We start from the raw sequence: 25,386 nt of genomic DNA on the forward strand, positions 1-25,386 counted from the left end.
CTTTATTTTCTGATTAATGTTTAAATGTATACCAGGTCTCTCAAGGCCAGATTCTGTTTCCACTTACTTTTATTTTATGGTGTTATGCCCCTTTTTTGGTAAATACTGTTATAATGGCGTTTCTAATACCAAGTGAATCAAAAGATAATTTGTAGAAATACTGAAAGGATCTTTGTGGCTATACATATACATATGTGTATATATATATTTAGCAAACTGGAGTATACATATATGTAATGTATGTGTATACACATATATATGTGTGTGTACTCCCATTCATACATATATATGTGTGTGTGTGTGTGTGTATGTATGTATATATTTGTATTCTCCTATTTGCTAAATTGCAGCTGTCCAGAGAAAATGCTGAATTACAGTCAGTTGATATACCAATTATTTCATTACCCTGTAAAAAACGAGAAGAATTTGGGTTTAAAGTCAAAACAAATGGTGCATGTGTGACATCAGAGGCCAGACTGATGGATCTGAAGAGAAAAAACACCTTTGCTTTTTGTAGCCATATAAAACATTAACACAATTTACATTAAAATGACTCTTCAAAGTGACTTTTGAACATTGTCTGACAGCTTCCCTGTAGCACTGATGGGACCTCACCATGGACCTGAACCTTTGTCCACTGAATTGATGGCTTCACTCATTCTTCAACCAGGTGCTAACAAATTCATTTGCAAAAATAAGCAAATTATTTACAAAAAAAATGTCCACAAAGAATTTAAAATGTTTTCTTGTGATCTCTGAGCAATAGTGATGTCTACAAATTTTGCTTTACCACAGGAATTTGACACTCAGTATTTAGGTCCTGAGCATGCTGCTTAGGTGTCATTGCTCAGGTACCAATGTAACTCAGAGTGGTGGCATGCTGGCACTAACATCAATTTACAAACTTTTCCCATCTGTTTTGAGAAATGCTTTGGCTACTTTTGATTTGAATTCATGGAATTCTGTTGTTCAGATAGTCACAAAAAAGTGCACATGCATGAGTCAATGTGCAGGCACTGCTAAAACTCAAAAAAAACCCCACCCCAAAAACCAAACAAAAACAATCTAGGCACATTATTTTTGAAGTGTTTACCGGCTTTGTTCATTACTAACAACACTAATGATGGATAGCTGCCTCCTCCGAGTCTTTAACTTCCTGCAGCATAATACAACGTAGTGTACAAACAGTAAATTAAAAAGCATTCTCAACAGCCCTGCTGTTGTCTTCTGTCCAGGTTAGCACAGACATGTTAGAAAGAAAAACCCAGGGCCACTGCCAGGGCAGATCTCGGGTCTTAGGGAGGGTAGACCAAAATCTATTAATGTAGTTTGGAACATGTCTATCATGAGTTGTTCAGAGATGGTGGAGACTTGGAAAATAGTGGAACTGAGGCAATAGTAAGAGTCTGTCTGGGTCACAGTGTAAAGTATGTGACTTAAGCCACATTATACATTTCCAAGCTGCTAAGCGGAAGACTTCAACACTTTGTCCCAGGCCCTGTAAATCCTGGCAGTGGCCCCGACAGAAAATGTAAATATGTTATAACAAAAGCATACGAAGCACAGAACAGAGGTCTGTGTCTAAGCAGCCTATCATGCCATTGTGCAGCTCTGAAATAGCATACCGATCCCAAGTATCTTTCCCAGTTTTGCAAATTAAGGCCACTTGTTCATTTTGGAACCTGAATATCAATAGAAGAGAAGAAATAATGTTTCTGTCACAGAGCTGAAACAGTTCACAGCCACATCTATGTTTGCTAGAATCCCTTCAAATATGTTATTTATTACAAAATTCAAATCCACTTAAAAAAATAATTCTCACTGTACTAGTATGATTTACTGAGTGCCAGAACTGAAATCCAGGCTCTTTTGAAGTCAATTGGAGCTTCGCTTTGCAAGAGCCAGAACTTTACCCAATGTGCAAACCACAACGCAAGCTCAAAAGACATAACCCCTATGCCAAGGAGTGGTTACCTAGCTATTTCAGATTCTGTCGTAATTATCCACATAGATGCTTGCAGAGTGACAGTTGACTCCGTCCTGTTCCCCTAAAGTTAATGAGAAAGGACTGAAAGAATCAAATGCCTTCCAACTGAGCATACATATTTCAGTGGAAGACAGAATGATTTCCTAACATATCTTTTAACAGAGTTATATAAAATTATAGCAAATGCAATTTCCAAGTTAAATATTCTAGTGCTGCTCTGCTCTGGACTTAAGTTACAAGTGGTGAAGTATCTCTGTGTTAGCTGTCATAGAACTCAATTAAATAATTCAAGTTTCCATTTACTTTAGTGGGACTAGTATTTTTCTAAAATTTAATAGAAAGTAAGTAATTTTCTGGAGATTTTGAAATACACCTGAGAAATTTCAGTTCTAAAGGACTCAATAAAATCCAAGTACATTTTTGAGATTATGTTCATAGGTTTTAAAAGCAACATAACACATCTTATTATATACGTTTTAGCTTCAACAAATAACCAGGTAGCATTTGAGACATTTCACGAAATGGAGTCTAGATGCTGCTCACACAAGAACAGAATGCAATGTACAGAAATTCACAGTAACTTTTAGGAGAATAAACTATTTCATTTTAAAAAACAATGTATTCTGAGATTTCCCCTCTATAGCATGCTGAAGTTGATCCAACAAAGCATTTAGGCATGTGCTTAACTTTTCTCACCTAAGGAGTCCTGTAGGAATTGCAAATATTAATCACATGCTTTGAGTTCATAGCACATTTTTGTGTTTTCCTGCACTAAATGGAGAATTTTTAAATAAACTGCAGCAGAGGTCTGGGTTTTCTGCTCTAGCCACACTTGTTTTTACAGGCTACACCCAGAAAAGTAACCAAATGTAAGTAGTAGTAGCCCTTTACGTGTAGCACTTAATTCTCCTACAGATGCATTACCTCACTAGTGTTTCTGCTCACTCTTCCAGCATTTAAGATGTGCCTAAAACCTCTTTGTTTTCAAGAGGCTTTCACTTTTTCTGTTGTTAATTCTGTACAAAGTTCACTCCCCTCTTCGGAACAATTTTAACTTAATACGTTTTACAAAAATTATATTAACATCTTTACTGAGTTGAATATTTATAGTATGTATTAGTCCTAAAGTGCACTAGATCATCACACTTGTGATTAAAAGATAAATTAATTGAACTTTGCCAAAAACTTTTTCAGAGTTCCAAACAGGTGCAATCCAGCTGACAGATAAACTTTTCCTGAGCTGTATTCTCATGACCTAGTGAATAGTTTGTTATAGCTTTGGAAGTACCTGGCAATTGTACAAAAAAATATTTAGAAACTTTTTTTTTAAAAAGTGTTATTACTACTCTTTTGCACATTTTCTTTACAATGTTCTGTGGCAGTGAAATGGCATACAGTTGTGATTTATTAAATCTTTACTTTGATGAAATATCGTTATATTAATTAAAATCCTGGCACTCAAAACATTCTATTCAGCTACATGTTGAAATTCACGTTTCTTCAGAATACAGTTAAAATTAGGTATTATACTTTTCCCTGGTTTCTCTTTCTAAGTGTGGTACAGCTTGATTTTAGTACTTTTCTCTCACCGTTTAGTCCATAAAATAGCACTTTTCCCTCTGCCAAGGGTTTTATCATGGATGCCTTCTAGTTGCAGCTATGCAGGTTGAAGAGACATTTAGTGACACAATTCCATTTTTCTGCCTGAAGTTACTGCCTGAGTTATAAATGGTATAGGAAAATGGACCAGACAAATCTGAAGTAAAAACATACCCAACTAAAAAGCTGGGTAAAGCAGATGAGATGAAGATGCATTTTCTTTCCATTTTTCAGGACATGTGGCAAATGTTATTTCAAGAAATGCACATATTTGGATTGTGTGCAGTTAGACGAATAACTACAAGTGCATGATTTCTGACGGCTTTGCAAAGGAAATTTTGATAATATGCGATACTGCAACAAGGTGAGTAACCTGAACTTCTAGTTTCTTATTCAATGCAGTAGGTCAGCACGTACCAAAACTTTAGGGTGAAATCCTGACTTTGCTGTATACGCAGTATGACTTTTAGCATCGACTTCAATGAAGCTAGGATTCCACTGAACAAAGCCTAGAGGCTTAAAGCTTATGATTTACAGATGAGTGCTATGTCTTTGCAGTGCATTTCAAGCATAGGCAACCATCCTGCAGAGTGAAACCTATGATTTCTCTCTTACCTCCCTGTTCTGTGTTGCCAAGGATGTGAACATGAAAAAATGCCCCCAGCTCTCATTGTTTATACAACTTTGGCTATACCTATTGCTTCTACACCTGAGTACATAACCGTCTTTGACATCATGATCTGCACAGCAGCTGGGACTCCAGTATTGTAAACAGTTTTGCATGTGATTAAGGGCAAGCAGGTGAATGGTAGCTTGCAGCAGGCAATATTTTTACTGTCAGAAAATTTTGAGTCAGGATGGGGAATAAACAACAGGAACTTTTAAGCAATGAAGAAACAATCTGTAGATAGAAAACTACAGTTATCACCACTGTTCAGACTGCTTTCTGCAGACCTTTAAGACACACATGGATGGTAGATGTACCCCTCCTCACCTGCACCCTGCAGATGAACTAGATTGGAGAGCAAGACACTTGATGCAAGAACTTCTCTTACTTTTCTGCATAATCAAGAGCCGATCCAGATTTTAAAAGTGTCTTATTACCAGTACTTGTTAAGTCAACTGTATTTCATAAGTATTTGATCATCCTTTCAATTTCAGTAGCAGAGGCTTACAGTATGCATGTGTGACAACTTTAGGCATGGGATAAGCAAGTATGCTATTTGACTTCTCTAAAATTATTTCTACTTATAATAGGTTTTAATTTGAGCCAAAATGATGTTTTTTCCAGCATATAGACAAATTCCAAATCTGTGCTACATAAAGCCAGTTTTTTATACAATTTTTCCTGCTTCAGTCACGTTTAAATCCTTGACATTTAATAAAATAATCCTAAAACTGAATGGAGGAAGTGATCAACTGGATAACCACATTTTTTACAAAAAGCATCTACTAAAATCAAACAAAAAGCGCCCAAAGGGCACATTCAGAGTAATACAGCCAGTTCTAGTTCTGCAAAGCTTGGCATCTCTTGTACATATCCTTATCAGTGTTGTCAACTCATGCTTTTATTGCAAGTCTCATTTTGTGCTGGGTTCAAGATTTGAGTTCTGAAGTCATGTCCAAATGTGAGACTTTTTTCTTCTATTTTTTAAAAAATAAGAGTAAGTTTCTGATCTTCATAATTGCAGAAGAGATTAATATGACTCCGATGAACTACAGAAGTATCAGAAAGATTATCATATGTATTTTTTTTACATCTCAATTTGTATTCTTATAGCTGGGGAAGGTGAAATGTGAGCTTTGTGCTGCAGTCATACATTAAGAGACTTTTTTATGAGCCTGCTCTTTTTTGTAGATTTTTTTTTAATCTTGAGAGAATCAAAGAATTGCAGCGTTATAGCAGCAATCTTGTATCTGACATTTAATGATGCCACTCTGACCTTCCCAGCTTCAGCTATGTTTAGTTCTTGTTATTTTTCTCTTGTCTTTCCCTCTACTCTCAGGGAAGAACACACAGTCAGAGCCATACTGATTAACAGCAGAATTCACGTCCAGGCTACTATGGGAGACAATTTGTTACCTCAAATTATAAATTTGAGATGCTTCTATTGTTTCTGCCATCTGCTTCCTCTCTGAGGCGTTTGATCTGGACCCAGTGCAACATTATTAACATTAACTACACTTAAACTACTACTTGAAGCAGTAAGCCACCCTTCATTAAAAAGCGACAAAAAAAACCCCCAATCCCTCTCACGCCCCTCCCCTCCAAAAAGCCACCAAAAGCCTTCACAGCCTGGAAGCTCTTCCCTGTGAGCAGGTCCAGGTGAAACTATGAGTTTTTGGGGACAGATCTCTGAACACAGTGGTCTATTTACATACACACTGTGTTAAAAACAAAAACATGCTTAGATTAAATTAAAGATTCAAGTGGTTGAAAGAGGGTCATTTTGAGGGAAAATTTGCTTTTGTGCTTGTGTGGAAATAACAAGTACATACACCACGTGACTGTGATTTACTGTGAATTGAAGCAGTGCTAGAGTGAAAGAGGATGAGTAAAGGAAAAAAAGTGATGTCAAGAATCTATCTGATATATCAGGTGTTACCATCAGAGCCTGCTCAAGGTTTGTGGACAGGAATACAGATGTGATAAAGAGGCCACAAAGGAAGGCTTGCAACCTAAGGTTACTCCTCCTGCCTGGGGAAGGGGAGAGCCAGGTGGTCGCTGCTGCTCCTGGAAGTGCATCCCCCTCCTCTACCAGGGACAGCAGCTGCCCCGCCTGGGCTGGCGGCAGGGGCAGTAGCTGTAGCCAGCCCCGCTTTTCCAGAGCTCTTGCATAGCCAACCATGCAGAGCCCTATTGCTTCTCCCACCAGCCTACTGACCGCTTCGTATATACCTAGAATTAGCTCTTGTTAAAACCATACTTCTTTTCCTTGAACTGAACCATCACGGTCACTCTTCAAGAACAATTTTAAACAATGTTTATATGTGCCTTTTATGTACGAGAGCTGTATTTCTCGAATTCAATATGGTTGTCCTGGAAACACTGCAGATACTGTGTACTAATTAACTTCTAAAAGTACTTAGTACTTTTGTCATAAACGACCCATGTAAAGAAAGGCATCTGAATGAGAAAATCGCATCCAAATGGAAGTTCAATGCAAATAAGCTATTGCATAAAGAAAAAGTGTGCTAAATAGCTAATTGGTTTAAATAGATGTTTGACTGGAAGCAGCGAATGGGGTATTCATTTGGCAAGGATGCAGAATTACTGGAATTTCTTTTTGTGTATAAATACACATGAATATTTTATGATACTCATATGCACGTGACATCAATATGCATGCTGTTTAGCACTTCTTACTGGAATAAGGGTGTTAGGTAATGCTGGGGTTTGTGTTATGGGACTGAAACACAGGAGGACTTAGCGTTTTTATAGGAATTCTAACTATGATGTCTGACCAGTTGGTTCAAGGTTAAATTAAAACTTAATTGCTGCAGGTAGCCTAAACAGTGACCTGAGGTGAAAGACACACACCCAAACAACAAGCGATGATCATTCCCAAAGAATATGTAAGAAAAATGCATTTTACCCAAATACTGTTTTTCAGGGCTATGAACACAACCTCCTGTTGGAGGCCAGTTCTGCAACTACTTTGTGATGCTCTTAATACTGATGACAAGTCTGCATGTCGCAGTCTGGACTGAAGCTCTTTACATACACTGAAGTACATCCCTCTAAAATAACATGGTCCCATCACTAAAGTACTGTACACTATGCTAGCAATCTGAACTTCCCCAAATTGATAAAACTAGGATTGGCATTTCAAACTTACTTTTTGAACTTGTTTATTATCCCACTTTCATTTTTCTTGATGTCATGCACCATCTTTTGAAGCTTCCTGTAAGATATTAAACAAAGCCAGCATTAAAATTACCATGTGGTTGAACACCCATTTATATAAATTAAGAAAATTACAGGAAATGCATATCTAGTAATATTTCACACATCAAAAATACTTAATGTATGTTCAATAAGTAGTTTAGTTGCTAAATCATTTATATATGAAGCTTCCCTCCCTTTTTAATAGAGCTCTTTGGCATGATTTATGTTATCCTTCTCCTTAATACAATTAAGTGCAGTTTAAACAATTTAAGAGTAAGTGCATCAGGAAAGAACATCATTGCCTAAATTAATAGTTTAGAATATTTCAATTTAACATTTTGTTCAGAACTGACTTTACAACACTCCACGGCTATAATGGGAATGCCCTCAGATTTCTGACATTACACGAGTCGTTTTATCTGTGGGCAGTTTACCTCATTCCCATAGTGTTTGCAGTTATAATAGGAGGGGGGAAAATGATACATTCCCAGGCCCACACCATCTAAGAAACCATTAGAGTATCATGACTCTGAGCTGTAAAAACTTGTGATCTCAGGACTCTAGTTACATAGGCTGGTATCTGGAATCAAAGATTGTTTTTATTCATCAGCTGCACTGATCTCATTAAAATTTTACTTGTAATCAAGGCAATTTAAGTTAGATATCTCATTTTCCACTCAGCAAGTATCATTTAGAAACCCACCTCCCTTCTCATTTAAAAAACCCACACCACTAAAATCAAGTCAGTATCAGGTGAAACCTGTTGGAAGTCTGGTCATACCAGAAACTTCTACAGAATGCATATATATTTTTAGTTTCTTCACACAGTATATGTTCTTCCTGTTCACCTAAACTTAGTATCTTTTATTAGACCTGAGCTGAAGATTTTAGCACAACCAATAAAGGAAAGCAATGATTTTTTTCAAAATGGGCTTAAAAAAATTTTGCCTTCCATTCTTCATTATAAGTTGTCTATGTCATTCCACGTTTTAGTCTTGCCTGCCTCATCTCTGATACACGATCAGGTCACCAAAAGACTCTTGGAAGCTTTGCTTTCAAAGACAAGTACAAACAAAGTATTCTTCCCCCTTTTTAAAGCTTTCTTTAAACTTTAAACCTTATTATGCAGAAGGATGAGTAACGTATAGAGCTTTGCTAAAAAGAAACTTTCTTCCACCTTCATCATTAGTAATTACAGGTGCCTCTTAAAAATTAAAATAACTTTTTCAAAGGAAATTGGAATTAGGTGAGAATTAGCTAAACAAAAAACAACTGCACTAGCATTATGTGATTATTTGTCTGCAGTCTGTGGTTCAGGCTGAGCAGACATACAGCCACTCAAGGCATCAGGTAGCGGCTTATGCTGAGAGGGACCTTCCTACTTCTGCTACTGATTTTAGAGCAATTGTGGTAGTTAGTGACAATCAATCCCACTTTATGAGACTTGCTTAAAAAGGACAGTTAAATAACCGAGTACTTGTCAGTTTTTGGAATCCTGAAATAAATAACGAAGCTTAATTTTAGTCTTAATGTTTATTAACAGAACAGAAAAATCTGATCCTTTCATTATGTCAGCTGGAACTGAAGGATATTCCACATTTTCAGCAGCCCTGTAATACAACAACATGGAGTATTCTACTCTGACAGACTAGAGGTCATGGGTCTGATACTTAAAGAATATTCCTAGAGCCTAAATCTTTGCCCAATTTTACTTAAAAAACAATTCAACCTGTTCTTTTTAGGTTCTCAACTCAGCAAAAAAAGAATCATGAGAATAACTGACACATAATTCACAAGCACATCTTTAGCTTTTGCTCAAAACTCATACCATTAATTTACAGCAAAAGGATATAGTGTAACCTGCTGATATGAAAAAAAAATTACTTATAGATGCGAGAAACAGGTGCATGGCAAAATGTTTTGAGATTTCCTGCAACAATGCACTACATCTATGAGAATAGCTTGGATTATTCTCTAAACTAATCAGATACATTAAATCTGCAAATCTCGGGTCAAGATCTCAGAAGAACTTCTGCTTTTCTGTGGGGTTTGTTTTTCGCGAGCCCCCCCTTAATAGATTCAGCTTCTGGTTATGCTTGAAACATCACAAATAGCCATCTTCTGCAGTTAACTGTTTCTGTCTTGTGCCCCAGCTGGCACCTGCCAGTGTCTATAAATGAAAAGTAATGAGGAATGAAAAGAATGAGAGGAGATTTAAATGGTTTAGCTCCAGTTTGCGGAGAATGGTTGTTTGCAAGCGTTTTTGTCCTTTTCAAAAAGGCTTGCCAGCCTTTAATTACAAATGCATGTAAGCATCAGTTATTTTTCTTCCAGTATTTATTGTTTGTTAGCGATAGGACCCCCCCAAAAAAAAAGAAAACCCAACAAAACCCTAACTGTAGATTTAGATCTGAATATTGCTTATTGCTCATATTGCTCACCTGACATTCATATATCTTTACAATGGTAAAATTACGGCTTTATTTTGAAAAAAGGTGTTTCATTTTTCACATGACTGATTTTATTTTAAATTGCCACTTTGGTCTTTAACCTCGCCTCCCCCCCGCAATAAAACCCACCCCAAAATTTATAACTATGAGTACCGAGAACAGTTTGCTTTTGATTTGATCATATTTAGGTGAACTGATTAGACTATCATGGGTGTTCCATAAGCACTGAATAAGGCTATAGTTTAAAGAGCATTTTAATACATATTTCCATTTTTAAAAAAAAGATGCATTTAAATTACAGATAATCACATGTGCTCCTACTGGTGCGATAAGTTATTTTTCCCATGCAGATGGACTAAGATCAAAACATTCCTATTTTTGCATAATCAAATTTCCTAAAAATCGCTGCCTCTTCTATTCTTCATTCTTTTTCTGGAGCCACTTCATTTTCTAATTACAAATTGTGATAAATTAGGAAATATCTAGTATGTATCTGTGCAAATTTTTTAATATTTAAAGTTACGTAGCTCTTGTAGGAGTTGCTAGAATACTTAGTTTGTTGCCTCCGGACAACTTAACTTGTATCAAGCCTGTGAGAGTAAGCAGAAAACCATTGCACTGTATAGTGGTAAGTGTAGGAAGTCATCAAGCATGGATGACTTCCAGTTCAAGTGGAATCCCCTTTGACCCATGAAGTTGAACAAGCTGCAAAAACCAGTCTGTCCAGTTAGCTAGAGGCTGAGATTTCTTGAGATGCCAGCCGATATAATAGGCTACAACTGACAAGTTTTACAAAGAGCTGTCTATTTGACTTGTGATTTTAGAGAGACAGTAGAAAAGATGAGACGCGGATAGCAAAGCCTATAGCAAGAGGATTCTCCAAATCTTAGGAGTCTCAAAGCCAAGCCCAAAGGCCATTCCAGAGTAATGAGGAAAGTGAAGCTCAGAAGGGCATTTATACACTTAACATTTTGCCTGGATCTGCATATCTGACTAGCTCTCAAATACTTTTTGTCTGGCTCTCAAATACTTTTCTTTACTTAAGACAATACTCCAAGTAAAGAGGTTCATTGTGGGAGGAACTTATCAGAGCAGCAGCGCCGAGAGTACCCAGGAAATGGAGGCTACCGTGGGCCAATGTAGACAGCCCGTGCTTGAGGTACATAACGACAACCTTCTTTCTTCACAACACATCTGAGTCAGGACCTCATTACCAACCAATGTTTATTCTCTAGTTGTTCTCTTGGGATGAGCAGATAATAGAAACATTCAAGGACCTCAATCAGCTAATACTGTAAATTAAAATAATAAGTAATGCTAGTTTTACCTTGCATTGCTGTTAATTAAAGATAATTAAGACGCCAAACTAAAAAGTTGTTTCTTAACTACAAGTACCAACTCTTCATTCAAGTTGATTGAGAGCTTTTTATGTAAAATCAGGCTTGCAGATAAAGGTACTTGCAGATAAAATATTGCTGAAAACACTTTTCGGCAGTAGATAGCTGTTTTGAGATCCAGTTTAATTGTGACAGGAATAGACTGGATGGGACCCTTTGATCAGGAGCTCACTGCGCACAGAATAGATTTTCAAACTTCTGCAGATGAGGAGTTTGGAAGTCTTGGCTCTAGGTGCTTCTAGTAAGTTTTAGGTTTCTAACAAATACATTAAAAACTCTACATGTTGGAGGGAATAACAGAAAAAGACTGTTCAGTGAATCCTAAAAGGAAACACTTTTTAGCCCTGTGTTGCTATTTTTCATATCTTATCAATTTTGACCTCCAGCAAATCAGGATTATCAGATGTATTGACAAAGGGATCACTAGCTGTGATACATGTGTAAAGGAAGGCGGAAAGGTTTACCATTGCAAATACAATATACCCTGAAAGAAGGATTCGCTGTGTCACAAAACACCTAGCTGTGCTTCAAGGACTGGCAGAGCTGCCTTGAGATAAAACAAAATGAAACAAAACCACCCTCTCTTTGATCTGGTCACAGCTCAGCGTATGAGGAATGTATGTCAAGTGAAGGGTGATGGGTGGGCCTGGCCTGTGACACATCCACACTCTCAAACATCAGCTGGAAGCTTTTGGCTCTTTTTCATACAACCTATCCCACAAAAGCTTTCCAAAGTTAAAATAGTTTTAAAAAAGAGAAAAATATAAATAACGTGAAGAATAAAGTGTGTAATAAGCTTTCAACTCAGATGTCAGATGACGTACAGAGTCCCCAGACTTGAGAAAGAAGAGTCTGTCTTAATTCCAGACAGATCTGTGTAACAAGGAGTTCTCCCACCATTTAGACTAATTTTTGAGAAGTTGTATTTATCAGTATTATAAATCTGTAAAGACATTTACAAATGTATATTATGTAAATACGTACATTATGGCTTAGAGCAGCCGACATGAATGGCTCCTCAGTGGCCACAGCCTCCCCCTGCTCCTGGGAACAGGGAGGGATCTCCTGTGTGCATGAACAGCACGGTTCACCGACTTGTGCACAGCGAATCCAGTACTTTGGACCTTCAGCACACACTCTGCTTGTCGGTATTTTAGCTGTACAGCTGCCTACACCACGTGGCGAGGGACAGCCCGTAGCAAGTGACCCCCCTCTGCTGTAAGAATATATTACGTGGTCTCCGGGGTGGGAAGACTGGGCACAGTTGCTTCAGTGCATCTGGCTGTGAGCACAGATGTGTGCGCTCACAGTTGGGAGCAGCGCTGATAGTGTTTTTGGAAACAGGGCTGACTGCAGTGTCAGTAGGGAGTGGTGGCAAAACAAAAACCAGTTACATGAATCACAGGAAGTTTTCTCTATTACAAGCATACTTGTTTGTTTATCTGGAGGACTAGAATTATACCTCCTTAAATTTCTGGTGCTTACAGGACTGTCTGAATTACCTGTTGTGCCTCTTGAAAAATCTCTATCTGCGCGCTCTGCGAACAGTTTCTTTAGTTAAAAAAGGGCAGAATTTTGAAGAGGATATATTCAGACAGAAGGTCTGCAAGGGAAACTTTGTAAGCAATATTGACACATTCCGTATTAAGTGACCTGCATATTCCTTCTCCTCCTCCTAACATCAGTTAGATCTTTAACTGATAAAGTTGAACTGGTTTCAAAATGATAATAATTTAAAAAAATCATTACACTGTAAATCAGTCAGTTTGCACTCCAGTTTCAGTTCTTATACCTGTTTGGGTACATCTGTTTCTCACTGACAGGGCACCCTGTAGTTCTGTGTCTAGAAAGTCCCATTTTCTGAAGATTATTAAAGTGAGACTGTAGGTAGGTGTAGCCCTCATTTTTGTCTTGAGGAAGGCAGCATAACAGATCATGTAAAAACAAAAAGCAGTTATTTCTTGTTTTTCAGGCAAATTCAAATGCTTAGCATTGGAAACCTAGAATGGGATTTAGTAAATACAAATTTAGACTTAAAACAGAAACACCTTCCAAAAAACCCACCTGCTTCAGCTATAAAGTTTTACAGAAAAGAACCACAAAAAAGAAAACAAAGTGAGGAAGAGTATAATGGAATTTGGAGAATAAAAGCTAAGTTATTAGAAGATGAAAAACAAAAATTAAAGAGCAGAAAAATAGAAATTACTACATCTACCTCTGTTACTTAAAAAAAGACATTAAACCATGAAACTAAAGAAGGAACAGCATGCCCAGCCCCCTCCTTTACTGCTTCTCACAGCACAATTATTCCACCATCTTCTCCCCAGCTGGTCTTTATTTTGTGTTTCTATTAGCTTTTAGTTTTATAAACAGGTGTGCAGGTGACCAAATTAAGAAAGTAAGTTATTGTTTCTGGACAAAGGGGAAGACTCCTGCTTGCTGGTGGACAGGGGGAAACCTGCTCACCTAGAAGGGGATTTGTAAAAGTACCACTTAAGATTTTGAAAAGCTTGAAGCTCTTGTCTTGGACTATCTTCTCAAACTAAATTAACAAACAAGAGAAGTACCACCTTTCTTGCAGTAGGCTTCCATTAACACAGTGCTCCTGACACAGTCTTTGTGGAAGAACATGGATCTCAGTGAACTGGGTGAGTGTCTTCACAAGCTGTAATTTTGTATTACTTGCCAGTTTTGTGCATCTAAAACAACCCAATCAATTATATACAACAACTCCCCCCACCTTCCACTGCCCTTCTAATTGCTCAGTAGAAAGCAAAAGGAAATTCCCAAATACAGAAAGCACCTAATTCCTCTCGTTAGGCCTCCTTCAGGTGCTTCAGATCTCCACATGCATGCATCCCTAAATCATAGGGATGCTACCTGGAACAGCAAGAGTGGAATTCCCTTGCAAGGAAATGCAGGCTGGCATCAGCTGGCTGAGTTGGAGCTGGTGTTTTCTATGGCTGTTACGTGTGTATAATGCATAAAGACATACTTGAATTCTTGAGGTGCAATCAGATAAACTGCTTCAGTTGCCGCTGGTCTAGGACAGGGGGTTACTGCCCCTCATCCATTCTGGGGGCTTATCACAGCCCATCCCCCGGCAATGCTTTTCATGGTGTGAGAGGAAGAAGTTTGGAGCTGGAGGTGGTAACCTGGTAACCTGTGACAGCAAACCATCAGTTCAAGGCATTAAGCCTTTGATCTTTATCTGTAAAGCTATCTCAAAGCTGTGAAGAAAAGTTGAAAGAGGCTTGCTTATGGGGAGAAGTCAATTACAGACACCTATCTGAGAGGAAGAAGGAACAGCAAATTGTCTTCTGCTGTGTTCATGAGATGCACAAGAGGAAAGGACTATAAATAGTTTAGTTTCATCAAGAGTGTTGATTTTTTTTTAAAAGTCTGAATAACATCCTATTATGCTCACTTTTCAATCATCCACTATTTTGTCTAAAGGCAAAACCCATAATTAAAGCAGGTGTGTGTTTACATGGTACACACAGAAGCACAGAAAGGCTAAATATTGATTATACTTTTTGTCTTCATATGCCCTCTGTGTAATCTTCACAAAGAGGCTGTCAATCTCTCTTGTACTAGTAAGTACTAATATAGACTGAGTAAGTGAAAATACATAGCATGTAAAGGCATAATACATCTTTGACACAAATCAGTCCTAACATGAAATTAAATAGTATAATTACTTTGAGGTGACCGGCAATTCTGTGCATTGAAAGAGCCTATACAGATTTATTGGTGGGTCTGAGACAACTCAAGCCCTATCAATGACACCAACTACTTGGTGCAACTGCTTCCTCATTTTAGATGACGGCTGAGGCCTGTTGTCAGTATGTATGGACAGTATATTAATACCAAAGATTTCATATGTTTACATTGTACAGTATTTTTTGCAATTACTTTTTTCTTTTATTTAGCAGAGAAGAGTTCCTGTTATCTTTCTTTACTGCTTGTGGGAGCTTCACAGCTGTTTTTGAGTATCAGAAAGCAGTGATGGACAGGCACTTTTTAGTATAGCTTTTTAAATATAGATACTTAATAAAAGCTGAAGGCATTCAGGTTTGGACACCTCTTCCCTCTTACCCAGCTGGCTCTCCCCTTTCTCCCGACTGGATAATAGTGATACTGTAAGTAGTACAGAGAATAATTAGCTGTCATGACATGCTAAGTAAGTATTGCACATCACTTCTTGACACAAAAAGTTAAAAGAGATTTTCTGTTCTGTAACTGACCTGCTCTGTTCTGAGTCTTTTTGGTTAACTGATCCCTTTTACGCATCAGCTGTCTGGATGTGAGCTGATGCATTAAAAAACAAAAAACCCACACAGAAGCTACATTCACAAGGCTTACTCAGTTTTTCTCAAAGGTTTGCAAGCAGCAGAAGGAAACTAAATGCATTAGGTTATTCTAAAATACTGTTCCAATTAAAACTAACTGATCCCTGTGCCTCCCTGAAGGACTAGTACCCTACAGCATGGTAGGTACAGGAGAGCAAGGACAGAAATTTAAGAGAGTAAAGTGGTTTTTATATTTCACCAAAAAGAGGAAACACAAAATTATTGCAGGGAAGTGAAAAAGGACAGGACTTGGTATGGACCCAGAAAATTATCACCTGTCAGTGGTAACATTACTTTTAGTCACAATTCTACAAGCATTTTTGAAAGGTGAGATAAAATTTCTGTCATTCCTGCAGGCACGTAGATTGAGTGTGTTACAGTCACATGAAGGACATGAAAGTAAATGAAAAAGTAAGAAAACAGAGTGAATTGAACACAGAAAGCTGAAGGCTTGATTTCGATGTGGTGTTCCAACAGAGTGAGTTCTTCTGGTTTTCCTCCTCTTTTACCTCTTCCACAATTTTCAAATCTGCCATTTTAGTTCTGATCACCTTTTGAAGGACATTGAAAAAGTCTATGGCTAACTATGTAATGGGCTTGACCAAGATTCAGCCAGATATTTAAGCACACATCTAACTTCAACTACTTTAAAGTTAGGTAAGTACTTAAATTTTGTGTTAAGGTCTTGCTAACGTGGGCACATAAGCACTGACACGAGGTGAATAAATTTACTTCATGATCTGAATGCAGTATTCACTAGTGTCTGTGTTATTTAAGACTGCTACTAAAATACATTTCTAATGTAGTGAAAACTTTGTGAGCTCGATAGTTTGAAGGCAAGGTGCCAATGTGCACTAGAGAAAAGGGAGGCTTTTCTAAGCAGCTTCTTAACTCTTCTCCTTAAACCAAAAGTGCATTTTTATGCATAATGGTCTGCATTTGCTCTACCAAATAGTGCTCTGACAGCCAAATAAAACAGAGCAGAGCTGCTAGATATGGCATTAAACTTTAAACACCCCCATTAGCCTACTCCTAGAGACAAAATAACCCCAGATATCTTTATGCTGCCCAATATTCACAAGTCACTAAGATTAGTTCCAAGACAGTAGCTTTTATGTATATAGGTGCTAGATACACTGAGTAGATGTAAGAAGTTAAGAGAATCTGTGATTTTAGGATTTTTATAAATTTGCATTGCTTTTTGTAGAGTAGTTAAGAGAATCCGTGATTTTAGGATTTTATAAATTTGCATTGCTTTTTGTAGAGCCAAAATTTGTCTTAAAAAAGTATTGCATTATTGGTTCTGTTCATACTTGCTCAACATGAATAAGAGTAAAGGAAAAACCCCCATAACTGGACTTTCAGTATGGTTTTTAAACTGTCCTTTATGGCCCAGTACTTCCCTTTCCATTCTCTGACAAGATTTTTCCCTTTCTCAGGCAGTTTCTCTACAGGAATGACAGAGTTGGAAGGAGATAGGAACTCTCTCTTGTTCCTCTCTAAAGCCTAACTTTTTTTGACTTTCAAATTTTTTCTTACCTATTAGCAACTGAAGTATAGCAACTAATTTCCTCTGTGTATTTTTGCTCAAGTCATGTAATGCTTGTAGCAAAAATTGCCGATACTGTATTTTATGCCTTTAGCATTAAATTATTATAAATTATTAAGCTGAATGCCTTTAGCATTAAATTCCCTTTAGCTGACGTGATTTTACCACCTGTTTAGAGTCAAAATCATAGGGCTACAGGGAAATGGACACATTTTGACACATCTGATGAAGACTAACAAACACTGCTGTACTTGGGCTGAAAGTGTTTTTGCTCAAGATACAGAAGCGTCATATCCACCATAGATGTGGGGTGGCACTGGCAGGGATCTAGTAGAGGTTACTCATGGATCTGTCAGTTTTGTTTATTTTGTATTGAAGTCTATCAAGTTTTGTTAGAACTTTGGAGAAGTATTTTGGTCCCTAGCGTTATACGGTAACTTTAATGGAGCCCACGTGGGCTGCCATTGAAAGGGGAAATTCTGCTCTTCTTTGCCCTCGGTGCTTACCCAGCTGTGATGAATCACGGAACTTCCAGCTGGGAAACTAACTTCTTTTTTCTTTTGCCAATTTAGATATCAGCAGGATCAGATCCAGCTTCATCACATGGTCATGGGAACCCTAGTGCCACTGTGAAGGCGGAGACGAGTGGCAGGGTGCGCAGGGGCGTTGGGAGAGTGGAAGAAAGGGACCTACTCTTTTGGCAGCAACTCAAACTTACGCTAAGTTAAATTGGCCATGTAACTATAGCTTCAGTAGCACTTAGCTGCCTCTGTGCTTCTTGCAGAGATGCCTATAGTGTCTGTATTTTAAAACATGAAGGAATCATTTAGCCATATAGCCACTTGTACTGATAGCCTACTTCACCCAGTTGCCCCTGCATTAAGCTTGAAAAATATATACTCATGTTTTTCATATTATTGCCTCAGGATGCATTATTTTATTTCTTTCTAAAGTATTTACTGTATAGTATATAATTTATGTTGAGGTCATAAACCTGTAGCATTGCATGTCTGGCTTTGCTTACGTCTGGAAAATGAACTTGTCCAAAATGTGTATACTAACAGATTAGGAATAAAGACGCTAATAGAATTTCCAAGCTTCTTTTACCCCTCAGTCATTTACTATGGCCATCACAAAACAAACATATTTTCACAGTATGTAAAGTCCTCCACAGTCTACCAAAAATCTAAGGTGGTTCCCTAGAGCCAGATGAGAAAATATTGTCACTTTCAGCCATTCTTTTCCATCAGTTTTCCAATTCTCTTGTCTGCTGAGTGCATAAAACCAGTGATATTTGCTTTCTAAAAGATATATTTGCTTATCTATCGTATTGTAACATGCTTTAGGGTACTCAGACTATAAAAGATATTATACGAAACTAAAATCAGTCCTCTAATGCAGCAATCATTTTAAAAACCACATAAAATGTGTAAGAAAAAAATCTATGTAGTAAGCAGATACGTTCTTTCTTTTCTAATGATCAGGGACTTATAAATCATCTGCAAAAGATGATTTAGGCATCTGAAGATGGCTAAACAATACTTTTATCCGATTCCTGCAGTCAAATTCTACTTATGAAAGAAGTAGTTTTGAGGTATTTCCATTAAATACATCAAATAGAGTGGGTCACAAGTTTCCCTCATTGCAGTCTGCATACAGTAATGTGTTACAGTGGAAGCACAGTTTAATCCTGAACTATACTGGTCCAACAAACTAAAAGGAAACATTTTTTAAATGTCAAAAATTTCAGTTAACGTAACAACATTAAGGAAAATGATCTCAACTCTACAAGTTGTAATGTTTTCAGTTTCTGTTCTGCATATAATTGAAATCTTATTTTTCCCTCTAGATTTGGTCACAATACTGGAACTGCCTGCAGTGTTGAAATTCCAGATTTCACTCATCCTATAAACAGAAAGCAAAAACAATGGAATTCTTAGGATATGTAAAAATGTGTCAATTATACCTTGTCTGGCCTGTTACAACCCTGAATATGGTTTGTCAGGATTTTTGATCAGGTTAAATGGTTTTCCAAAACTAAATTCACTAAAAGCAGAACTAAAACTTGATTCCATTAGTCTTGATTAACTTTTTCACTGTTGACTTACAAGAGCTTTTCTTCCCAAGACTATCAGACAGCTCTCAGACAGATAATCAAACAGCAGAGGCATTTTCCAAGGTGAGAAAGGAAGTCACTAAAACCAACACTTATTTTCAAATAAAGAGATATTTATAGCGATTTCTACAATGTGGGAACTCTTTTTCCCCCTCTTGATAATCTAATGTTTTTTTCCATATGCTGACACAAGCCATAAGAGTGCGGAGGGCTTTTTTTGCAACGTTATGATTGTCATATTTGCCTTCCAAAAGAAAAGCATCTATCACATTATAATGTAGTGTACAGTATGTAGGTTTTGAATGATTCTGTAAAATACAAAACTGTTTTGTTCTGGGATCAACATATCACTGGGTACCTGCAATGTCATATTATGATTTAATATCTAGCACTCTGCACAGCTGTATGGGGTATAGTTTTAAACTAACAGTGAAAAATGGTTATACCAAGTTTCCTAGAACGTTTTATTTTTTCCATGGCCAAGAAAATTAATTTATTGGGTTATTTGGTTGGCTAATGGTCATTTATTATCTGACTTTAAAAAAAAAAAAGCTAGCCTTTAGATCCAATCTATATAAGCTGAATAGCTTTTGCTGAATAGCTGACAGTCACAGGCCTAACACGATGCCATTTGTGATTGCTATAGTTGGCAAATGCTCCTACTGTGGACAGTTATTTTGGCAAAACTACAATGTCACTAGAAGACCTAATTTTAGTTGTAAGAGCGTGCATATGAGGCAGTGGTGGAATAAGATACGCCAGTAACCGAACAATTTTGCCAGCACAAGTAGAATGAAACTATAAGTACTATGTAAGCAGAGCTGATCTTGTGAACAGACTATACTCTTACACTGCGGCCTACATACAGAGGTTAAACCAGGGCTCTTCACCATCGTTTCGATATTACACCACATCATTTTGCCACATTGCCATATTTTCATTTAAAACTTAGGTAGATCACACTCACATTTAAACACACTTTCACTTTTCTATAAACAGCATCTTAGGCAGGAAATTCTGTATGAGAATAATTTCTTATGTGGCAGTTTAGGTTTAAAAAAAAAAAAAGTAGTGTTTTTTGGGGGTTTTGGTTTGGTTTGGTTTTTTTTGATGAAAAGGGCAGCTTGGAGATTGGTCCAGGCAGGATGATATAGTTGGAATGAAGGATGATAAGTGAGAAACTTTAAAGGGATTGTTATCATGAAATGCTTGTGTGGAGAGAAGGGAAGAAAGGAGGACAAATATAGATGGGGTGGAGGCTATGCTATGCCAAAGCAAGGGCAGAGGGAGAAGCAACAGGAGGATGTGACGGCAGAAGTTACACTGGGGGTGAAGTGAAAGAAGGGATTTTTACAGCGGTATTTGGGGAAGTTTGCATTTCGTATCTCATTCCATTCCAAAGTCCAGAGGTGAGAGAGATTCATGAACCGTTTAAGCTGACAGAAAGCTAGAGGAAATAGAGATTTTACAGCTTTATCATTTAATCACAATCCCATGCTTTGTATGGCAAACTGGACCTAACAATCCTACAGAAAGAACTTTTGTTTGTACTCATCAGCACGGCAAAAATAGCTGGTGACCTCCTTTTCCCCTCTGCCTGTGAAATTTCAACTTTAAAAACTGCATACCATTGGCACTGTGATTTCATGTGACCTTACATTCAGCCTACATTTTGTTGGGCTAAAATGTGGGTGCGCCACAAAAGCTGCTGTCGTGACAAAGTGTTATGGTGCAGTGGAAAGTTGTCAGGAGAAACTGGAAGCTGAGACAGAAGGCTGCTGGAGGTGGCAATGGGTGGTGTCCCAGAAGATCTTGATGGCTGTTACGTCCTTAGGTCCCGAGAGTGGAGACAGATTAGACTTTTACTAGAAAGAGAAGAACAGAGCAGGTAGAAGAGCAGAAGCGAGGGGGCCATGACTTGTGAAGAAGAGATAGCAATGAGCAACTAGAAGGGGTTGGTCTGGAAAAACCTCCTATGTGGAACAGTTCTGATTTGGGCCTTTAGACCACTGAGCAGTGTACAAGTAACTGGGTATTTGCATACCCTGTCCTCCGAAGTCTATATAACTAAAAAGGGGAAAAGATGTTAAAGTTGGATGTGGACTTTGGTGCCCAGTTCTGTCACGCGGAGCATTCTCTAGCTTACTTTGAAACTCCAGTTTCTTTCCTGCTTGAGTTTATTTTTGTTCTTTTGTCTTGTTCAAGTCCATTGACGCAATAAACTATGTTAAAATTTGACTTGACAAAACCAATGAAGTTTCTGTTTGCTACAATTAACTATTAACAGGAATTAGTAGAACTACTGTAATAAAATATTTTCTTACAGTGCAAAACTAATGTTCAGATATTCCCCATTCATTTTCTCAAAAAGTAAGTATTCCCTATGATAAAACATCTTATACATAAAAGGTATCAGTTTACAGTTAACTATTGTTTCACTCCCAAATGCTTATACACTTTCAAGAGGAAACAGCACCAGAAAATCCTCTGGTAAAGAAAAGACCTAGTAGTTACGGTCAAGCTATCGCAATCAGTTGAAAGTTAGTGAAGACCATAAGTACCTTCAAATTTGATAGACAACTAACAGACATTCAGGCCTTAAGGAAACTCCTCTTGATTTTAATAGAATTAGGACTTAAACCCTCCTGTTTAGCAAGGGATGTCAAAACAAAATATTGCAAATAAACTGACACACTTGTCTAACCTGAGAAAAAAAGTCAGTTGCTTTTTCTCACTTGCTTTTCATTTGGGAGTTATGGTTGGAGATAGTGATTTTAAGGTTTTTTTTGGGGGAAGAACTGCTGCAAATTAATGAAGTCATCTGAAATGAACATGAAACTGCACTCTTGGAAAAGTCTGTTTGCAATCTGGAAGTTGTTGGCTGCACGACCTTAGGCAAGTGAAAGCATGTGGTACACTTCTGGTTCGTGCCGTGGTTTGCCCCTCATGGCAGTGGTGATGGTAATGATGCCTTTGAAAAGGACTTTGTGATATACAGCTAAAGACAGCTATGAGCAGAGGGTCATCATTAAGGTTTGTGGTCATAACAAAAAAATGCAGAAAGTCTGAAGAGATGCTATAAGAGAGTCATATATAGTAGCTAGAAATTATTTAAAGACCAGGAATCATAGACTCATAGTCTAAGGAAGTTGAACCACAAAAGAATCTGCAAGTTTAGTGCTGTATCTTTTGAGTTGCTAACTTCCTGTTACTTTTGCTGCCTACCATCCCTGATTATGAATGCATCTATTTATGTATACATTTGCCGCCTATATTTTTTTTCTGAAGTTCAGGCTGAAATCAAGGCACACTAGAGCCTGCCCTGGCAACATGGCTATCGCTCATGCATTCACTTCACACTTTAGAAAACCATTCAAAGTACCAAATTATTTGTATGCACCACAAATTAATTTATCTCATGATAAATAACCAAGCCTTGGAATTCATTTTTCCTGACTATATGGACGCAATTAGAACACACAATGTACTCGGCGGGAATACTTGTATAATACTGTGCATGCCTTATAACAAACACTATATAAAAATAATACTGGAATTCCATGAAGTTCCAGCATTCCTATCCAACTGATATTAGAGTTGAGTGACTTAACTGCAAACAAAGTCCATACCACAACATGGTAGTTAAAGAGGCACATAAGAATATTTATAGTTATTATTGTTGCAATAAACAAACAAATATGTTAAGAATTCAGATCTGACACATAAGACTTGGTAATGCAACAAAAAGCTAGGTCTTGTAGGCTCAAATATACCCACGGAGAGTAGCTGAGCTTAGCAAAACCACATAATATCTAGTTTTTCAGGTCTACACTTAAAAAATCAAAAGCTCTGCGCTCAGACACTGACTCAACAGCAGTGCTACTTAAAATTTCTGCTTTGTAGCAGCAAAAATTAAAGAAAGCTGTCTTTAGAAAAATGTGAACTATAATTACACCAAACTATGTTTGGTAGGAATATTTCTTGGCATTGCATCTTGGTATATGGAGGAAGGTAGGTTTTTAATGTTGCCATTTTATTCATGTAACATTCAGTACAAACTGTGAACCACTTATGTGTCTTCCATGCAGATAGGAGGCTACATTAGGAAGTCAACTGCACTGTCAACAAGTCACATAGTGCAAGGGGGTATTTGGCTGTTTCAAAGAAGGAAGAAAAGGCTGCCGCCATCTTATGCTGATCTCTTCCTATATTTGCACACCTCTCCTAAATTTATACTATGAATATGTACTCATGGAAAGTTCTGCCTTAAGTTTTTAAAATCCCGATACTGTAGTAAGACCATGTAGCCAAATACCCAGGTTTCTGTCTAAGGAGGAATTTCGACATGCTCAAATCGAAGCACGCATGCACTTCCACTGCGTCTAGTGAGAATGCTCACACGTTTGAGAAAAGTGTGCTCCCACGTTCCTTGCACAACTAGGGTGAACTCGCCATGAGGAGGAGCTTTTAATACTTCAACATAATACAGGAAAGCAGAGCTACCTCCTCCTCTTCCTTATTTTACAACAACATTAAAACTTCGGACAAGATAAGAGTGTCAGCCAGTGTAAAGATGCAGCAGGGGCGTGATGGCTGCCTCTCTGATTTAGGGCTTTTGAATCAGTTCACAAACAAGTTGTGGACCATTGTAACGCTCACATGTAGATCCCCTCAGTATACTTGAAAGTAATCCTGCTTTAATTGTTTGCAAATATGCACAAGATGCATCCCAGCTACAATTTTATCACAGCAGTGTGTGTTTTATTTCTTTACGTACCAGTAACTGTCTTGATGGCATCAAGCTTTCCATCGTATCACTCAGCTTATTATCTTGAGATAGCTAATTCAAACCAACATTGAGCCCTGACATCATTTAGACCATTTTAGACTATCTAAGGTGATAAATTGCAGACAATGAGGAAATTCACTGTCTTCTTCCCCCTGCCCATTGAGCCTTCTGCAGAGCTCTTGCCTAGGCTGTAGGATGCAGTCTGATAGGCTTTTATTAGGTGTGCCTGGCTGAGGAATATAAGGGTCACTGCAGCTCTTCGAGTACACACACCCCCCTGCCAGTATTTCAACAGTATGAAAAGAGTAGATACCAAGCAATGCCATTCCATCAAACTTAGCTTTACAAGGGATTATTTTGATTTGCATGAAGGCTTCTGGAGGGAGGGAGAGAGACTTGAGAGTGGTTTATAAATTAGTATCAAGTGCTTAAGTTCGTATTTTTTAGGAGAAAATATTTTTCAGTATTTCATTCTTATTTTTCAGGGGAAGAAAAAGTTTCTATGATACTTTAATCTGAAACAGGACTTCTTTTAACTATTCAGAAAAAAAAAAGTCACGATGAAAAAGCCTTGAGGTGCCAACTCCACCAGCACACCAGTCGAGTCACACTAAAAATACTTCAGTAATGGTCAGCTTCTGCTTTTTTCCTCTCAAACCCTGTATTTAACATTGTTCTCCTTCACTTAGGAACATTTCCCGTTTTCCAGTTCCCTCTATTCCACCAGTTCTTTCGAAGATTAGGAAATATTACAGAACTTAGCTGCAAAAGCCATCTTCATGGGCTTAATCAGGACAGTCTGATTAAACCATTAAGCAATTAATTAATTTTTTCTAATTGCATAAGGCGCATACATCTTAGTGAGCCAAAGACTATTTTCTTACAGCTTTGAAAACAGACACTTAAAAAATATTCTTTTCACTGCAGATGAAGCAGACACACGTTTTGCTTTGAAATCTGTGTCCGATTAATTGCTCCAGACCTGTATTTACCTTCCGCACTTCCCTGTACCGCCCTGGCAACCAGTAATAACTCCGTTTTACCCTAAAACTTCTGCCAACTTCCTTGTGCCTCGGAGTCTCCCGATCGCCCCTAACCCCAGTGCGGAAAGCGGCTCTCCCTCACCCCTCCCCGCCCAGCTCCGTGCCCGCAGAAGCCCCGCGCGGCCCCGCTCCCTGCTCGCGGAGGAGACCGAGCGTGGACCAGACCCTACCTGAACTTCTCCCCGGCCGGCACGGTCAGCTTGTTCAGCTTGTCC

At 37.9% G+C, this 25,386-nt stretch overlaps 1 protein-coding gene across 1 annotated transcript in view; it reads right to left on the reverse strand.

Annotated features, from left to right (window-relative positions):
* Nucleotides 1-25,380, reverse strand: part of BLNK (B-cell linker) — a 50,037-nt gene extending 24,657 nt beyond the window's left edge. The window contains exons 1-3 of the mRNA XM_009575387.1: nucleotides 25,342-25,380; nucleotides 7,426-7,491; nucleotides 1,626-1,682 (exon numbers count right to left, since the gene is read on the reverse strand). Coding sequence (XP_009573682.1) covers nucleotides 1,626-1,682; nucleotides 7,426-7,478 — 110 coding nt within the window. The 5' untranslated portion in view covers nucleotides 7,479-7,491; nucleotides 25,342-25,380. The remainder of the gene's footprint in view (nucleotides 1-1,625; nucleotides 1,683-7,425; nucleotides 7,492-25,341) is intronic.
* Nucleotides 25,381-25,386: the final 6 nt, after the last annotated feature.

This window comes from Fulmarus glacialis, unplaced genomic scaffold, assembly GCF_000690835.1.
Source record: "Fulmarus glacialis isolate BGI_N327 unplaced genomic scaffold, ASM69083v1 scaffold32903, whole genome shotgun sequence".
In the NCBI taxonomy this organism is placed as follows: Eukaryota; Metazoa; Chordata; class Aves; order Procellariiformes; family Procellariidae; genus Fulmarus; species Fulmarus glacialis.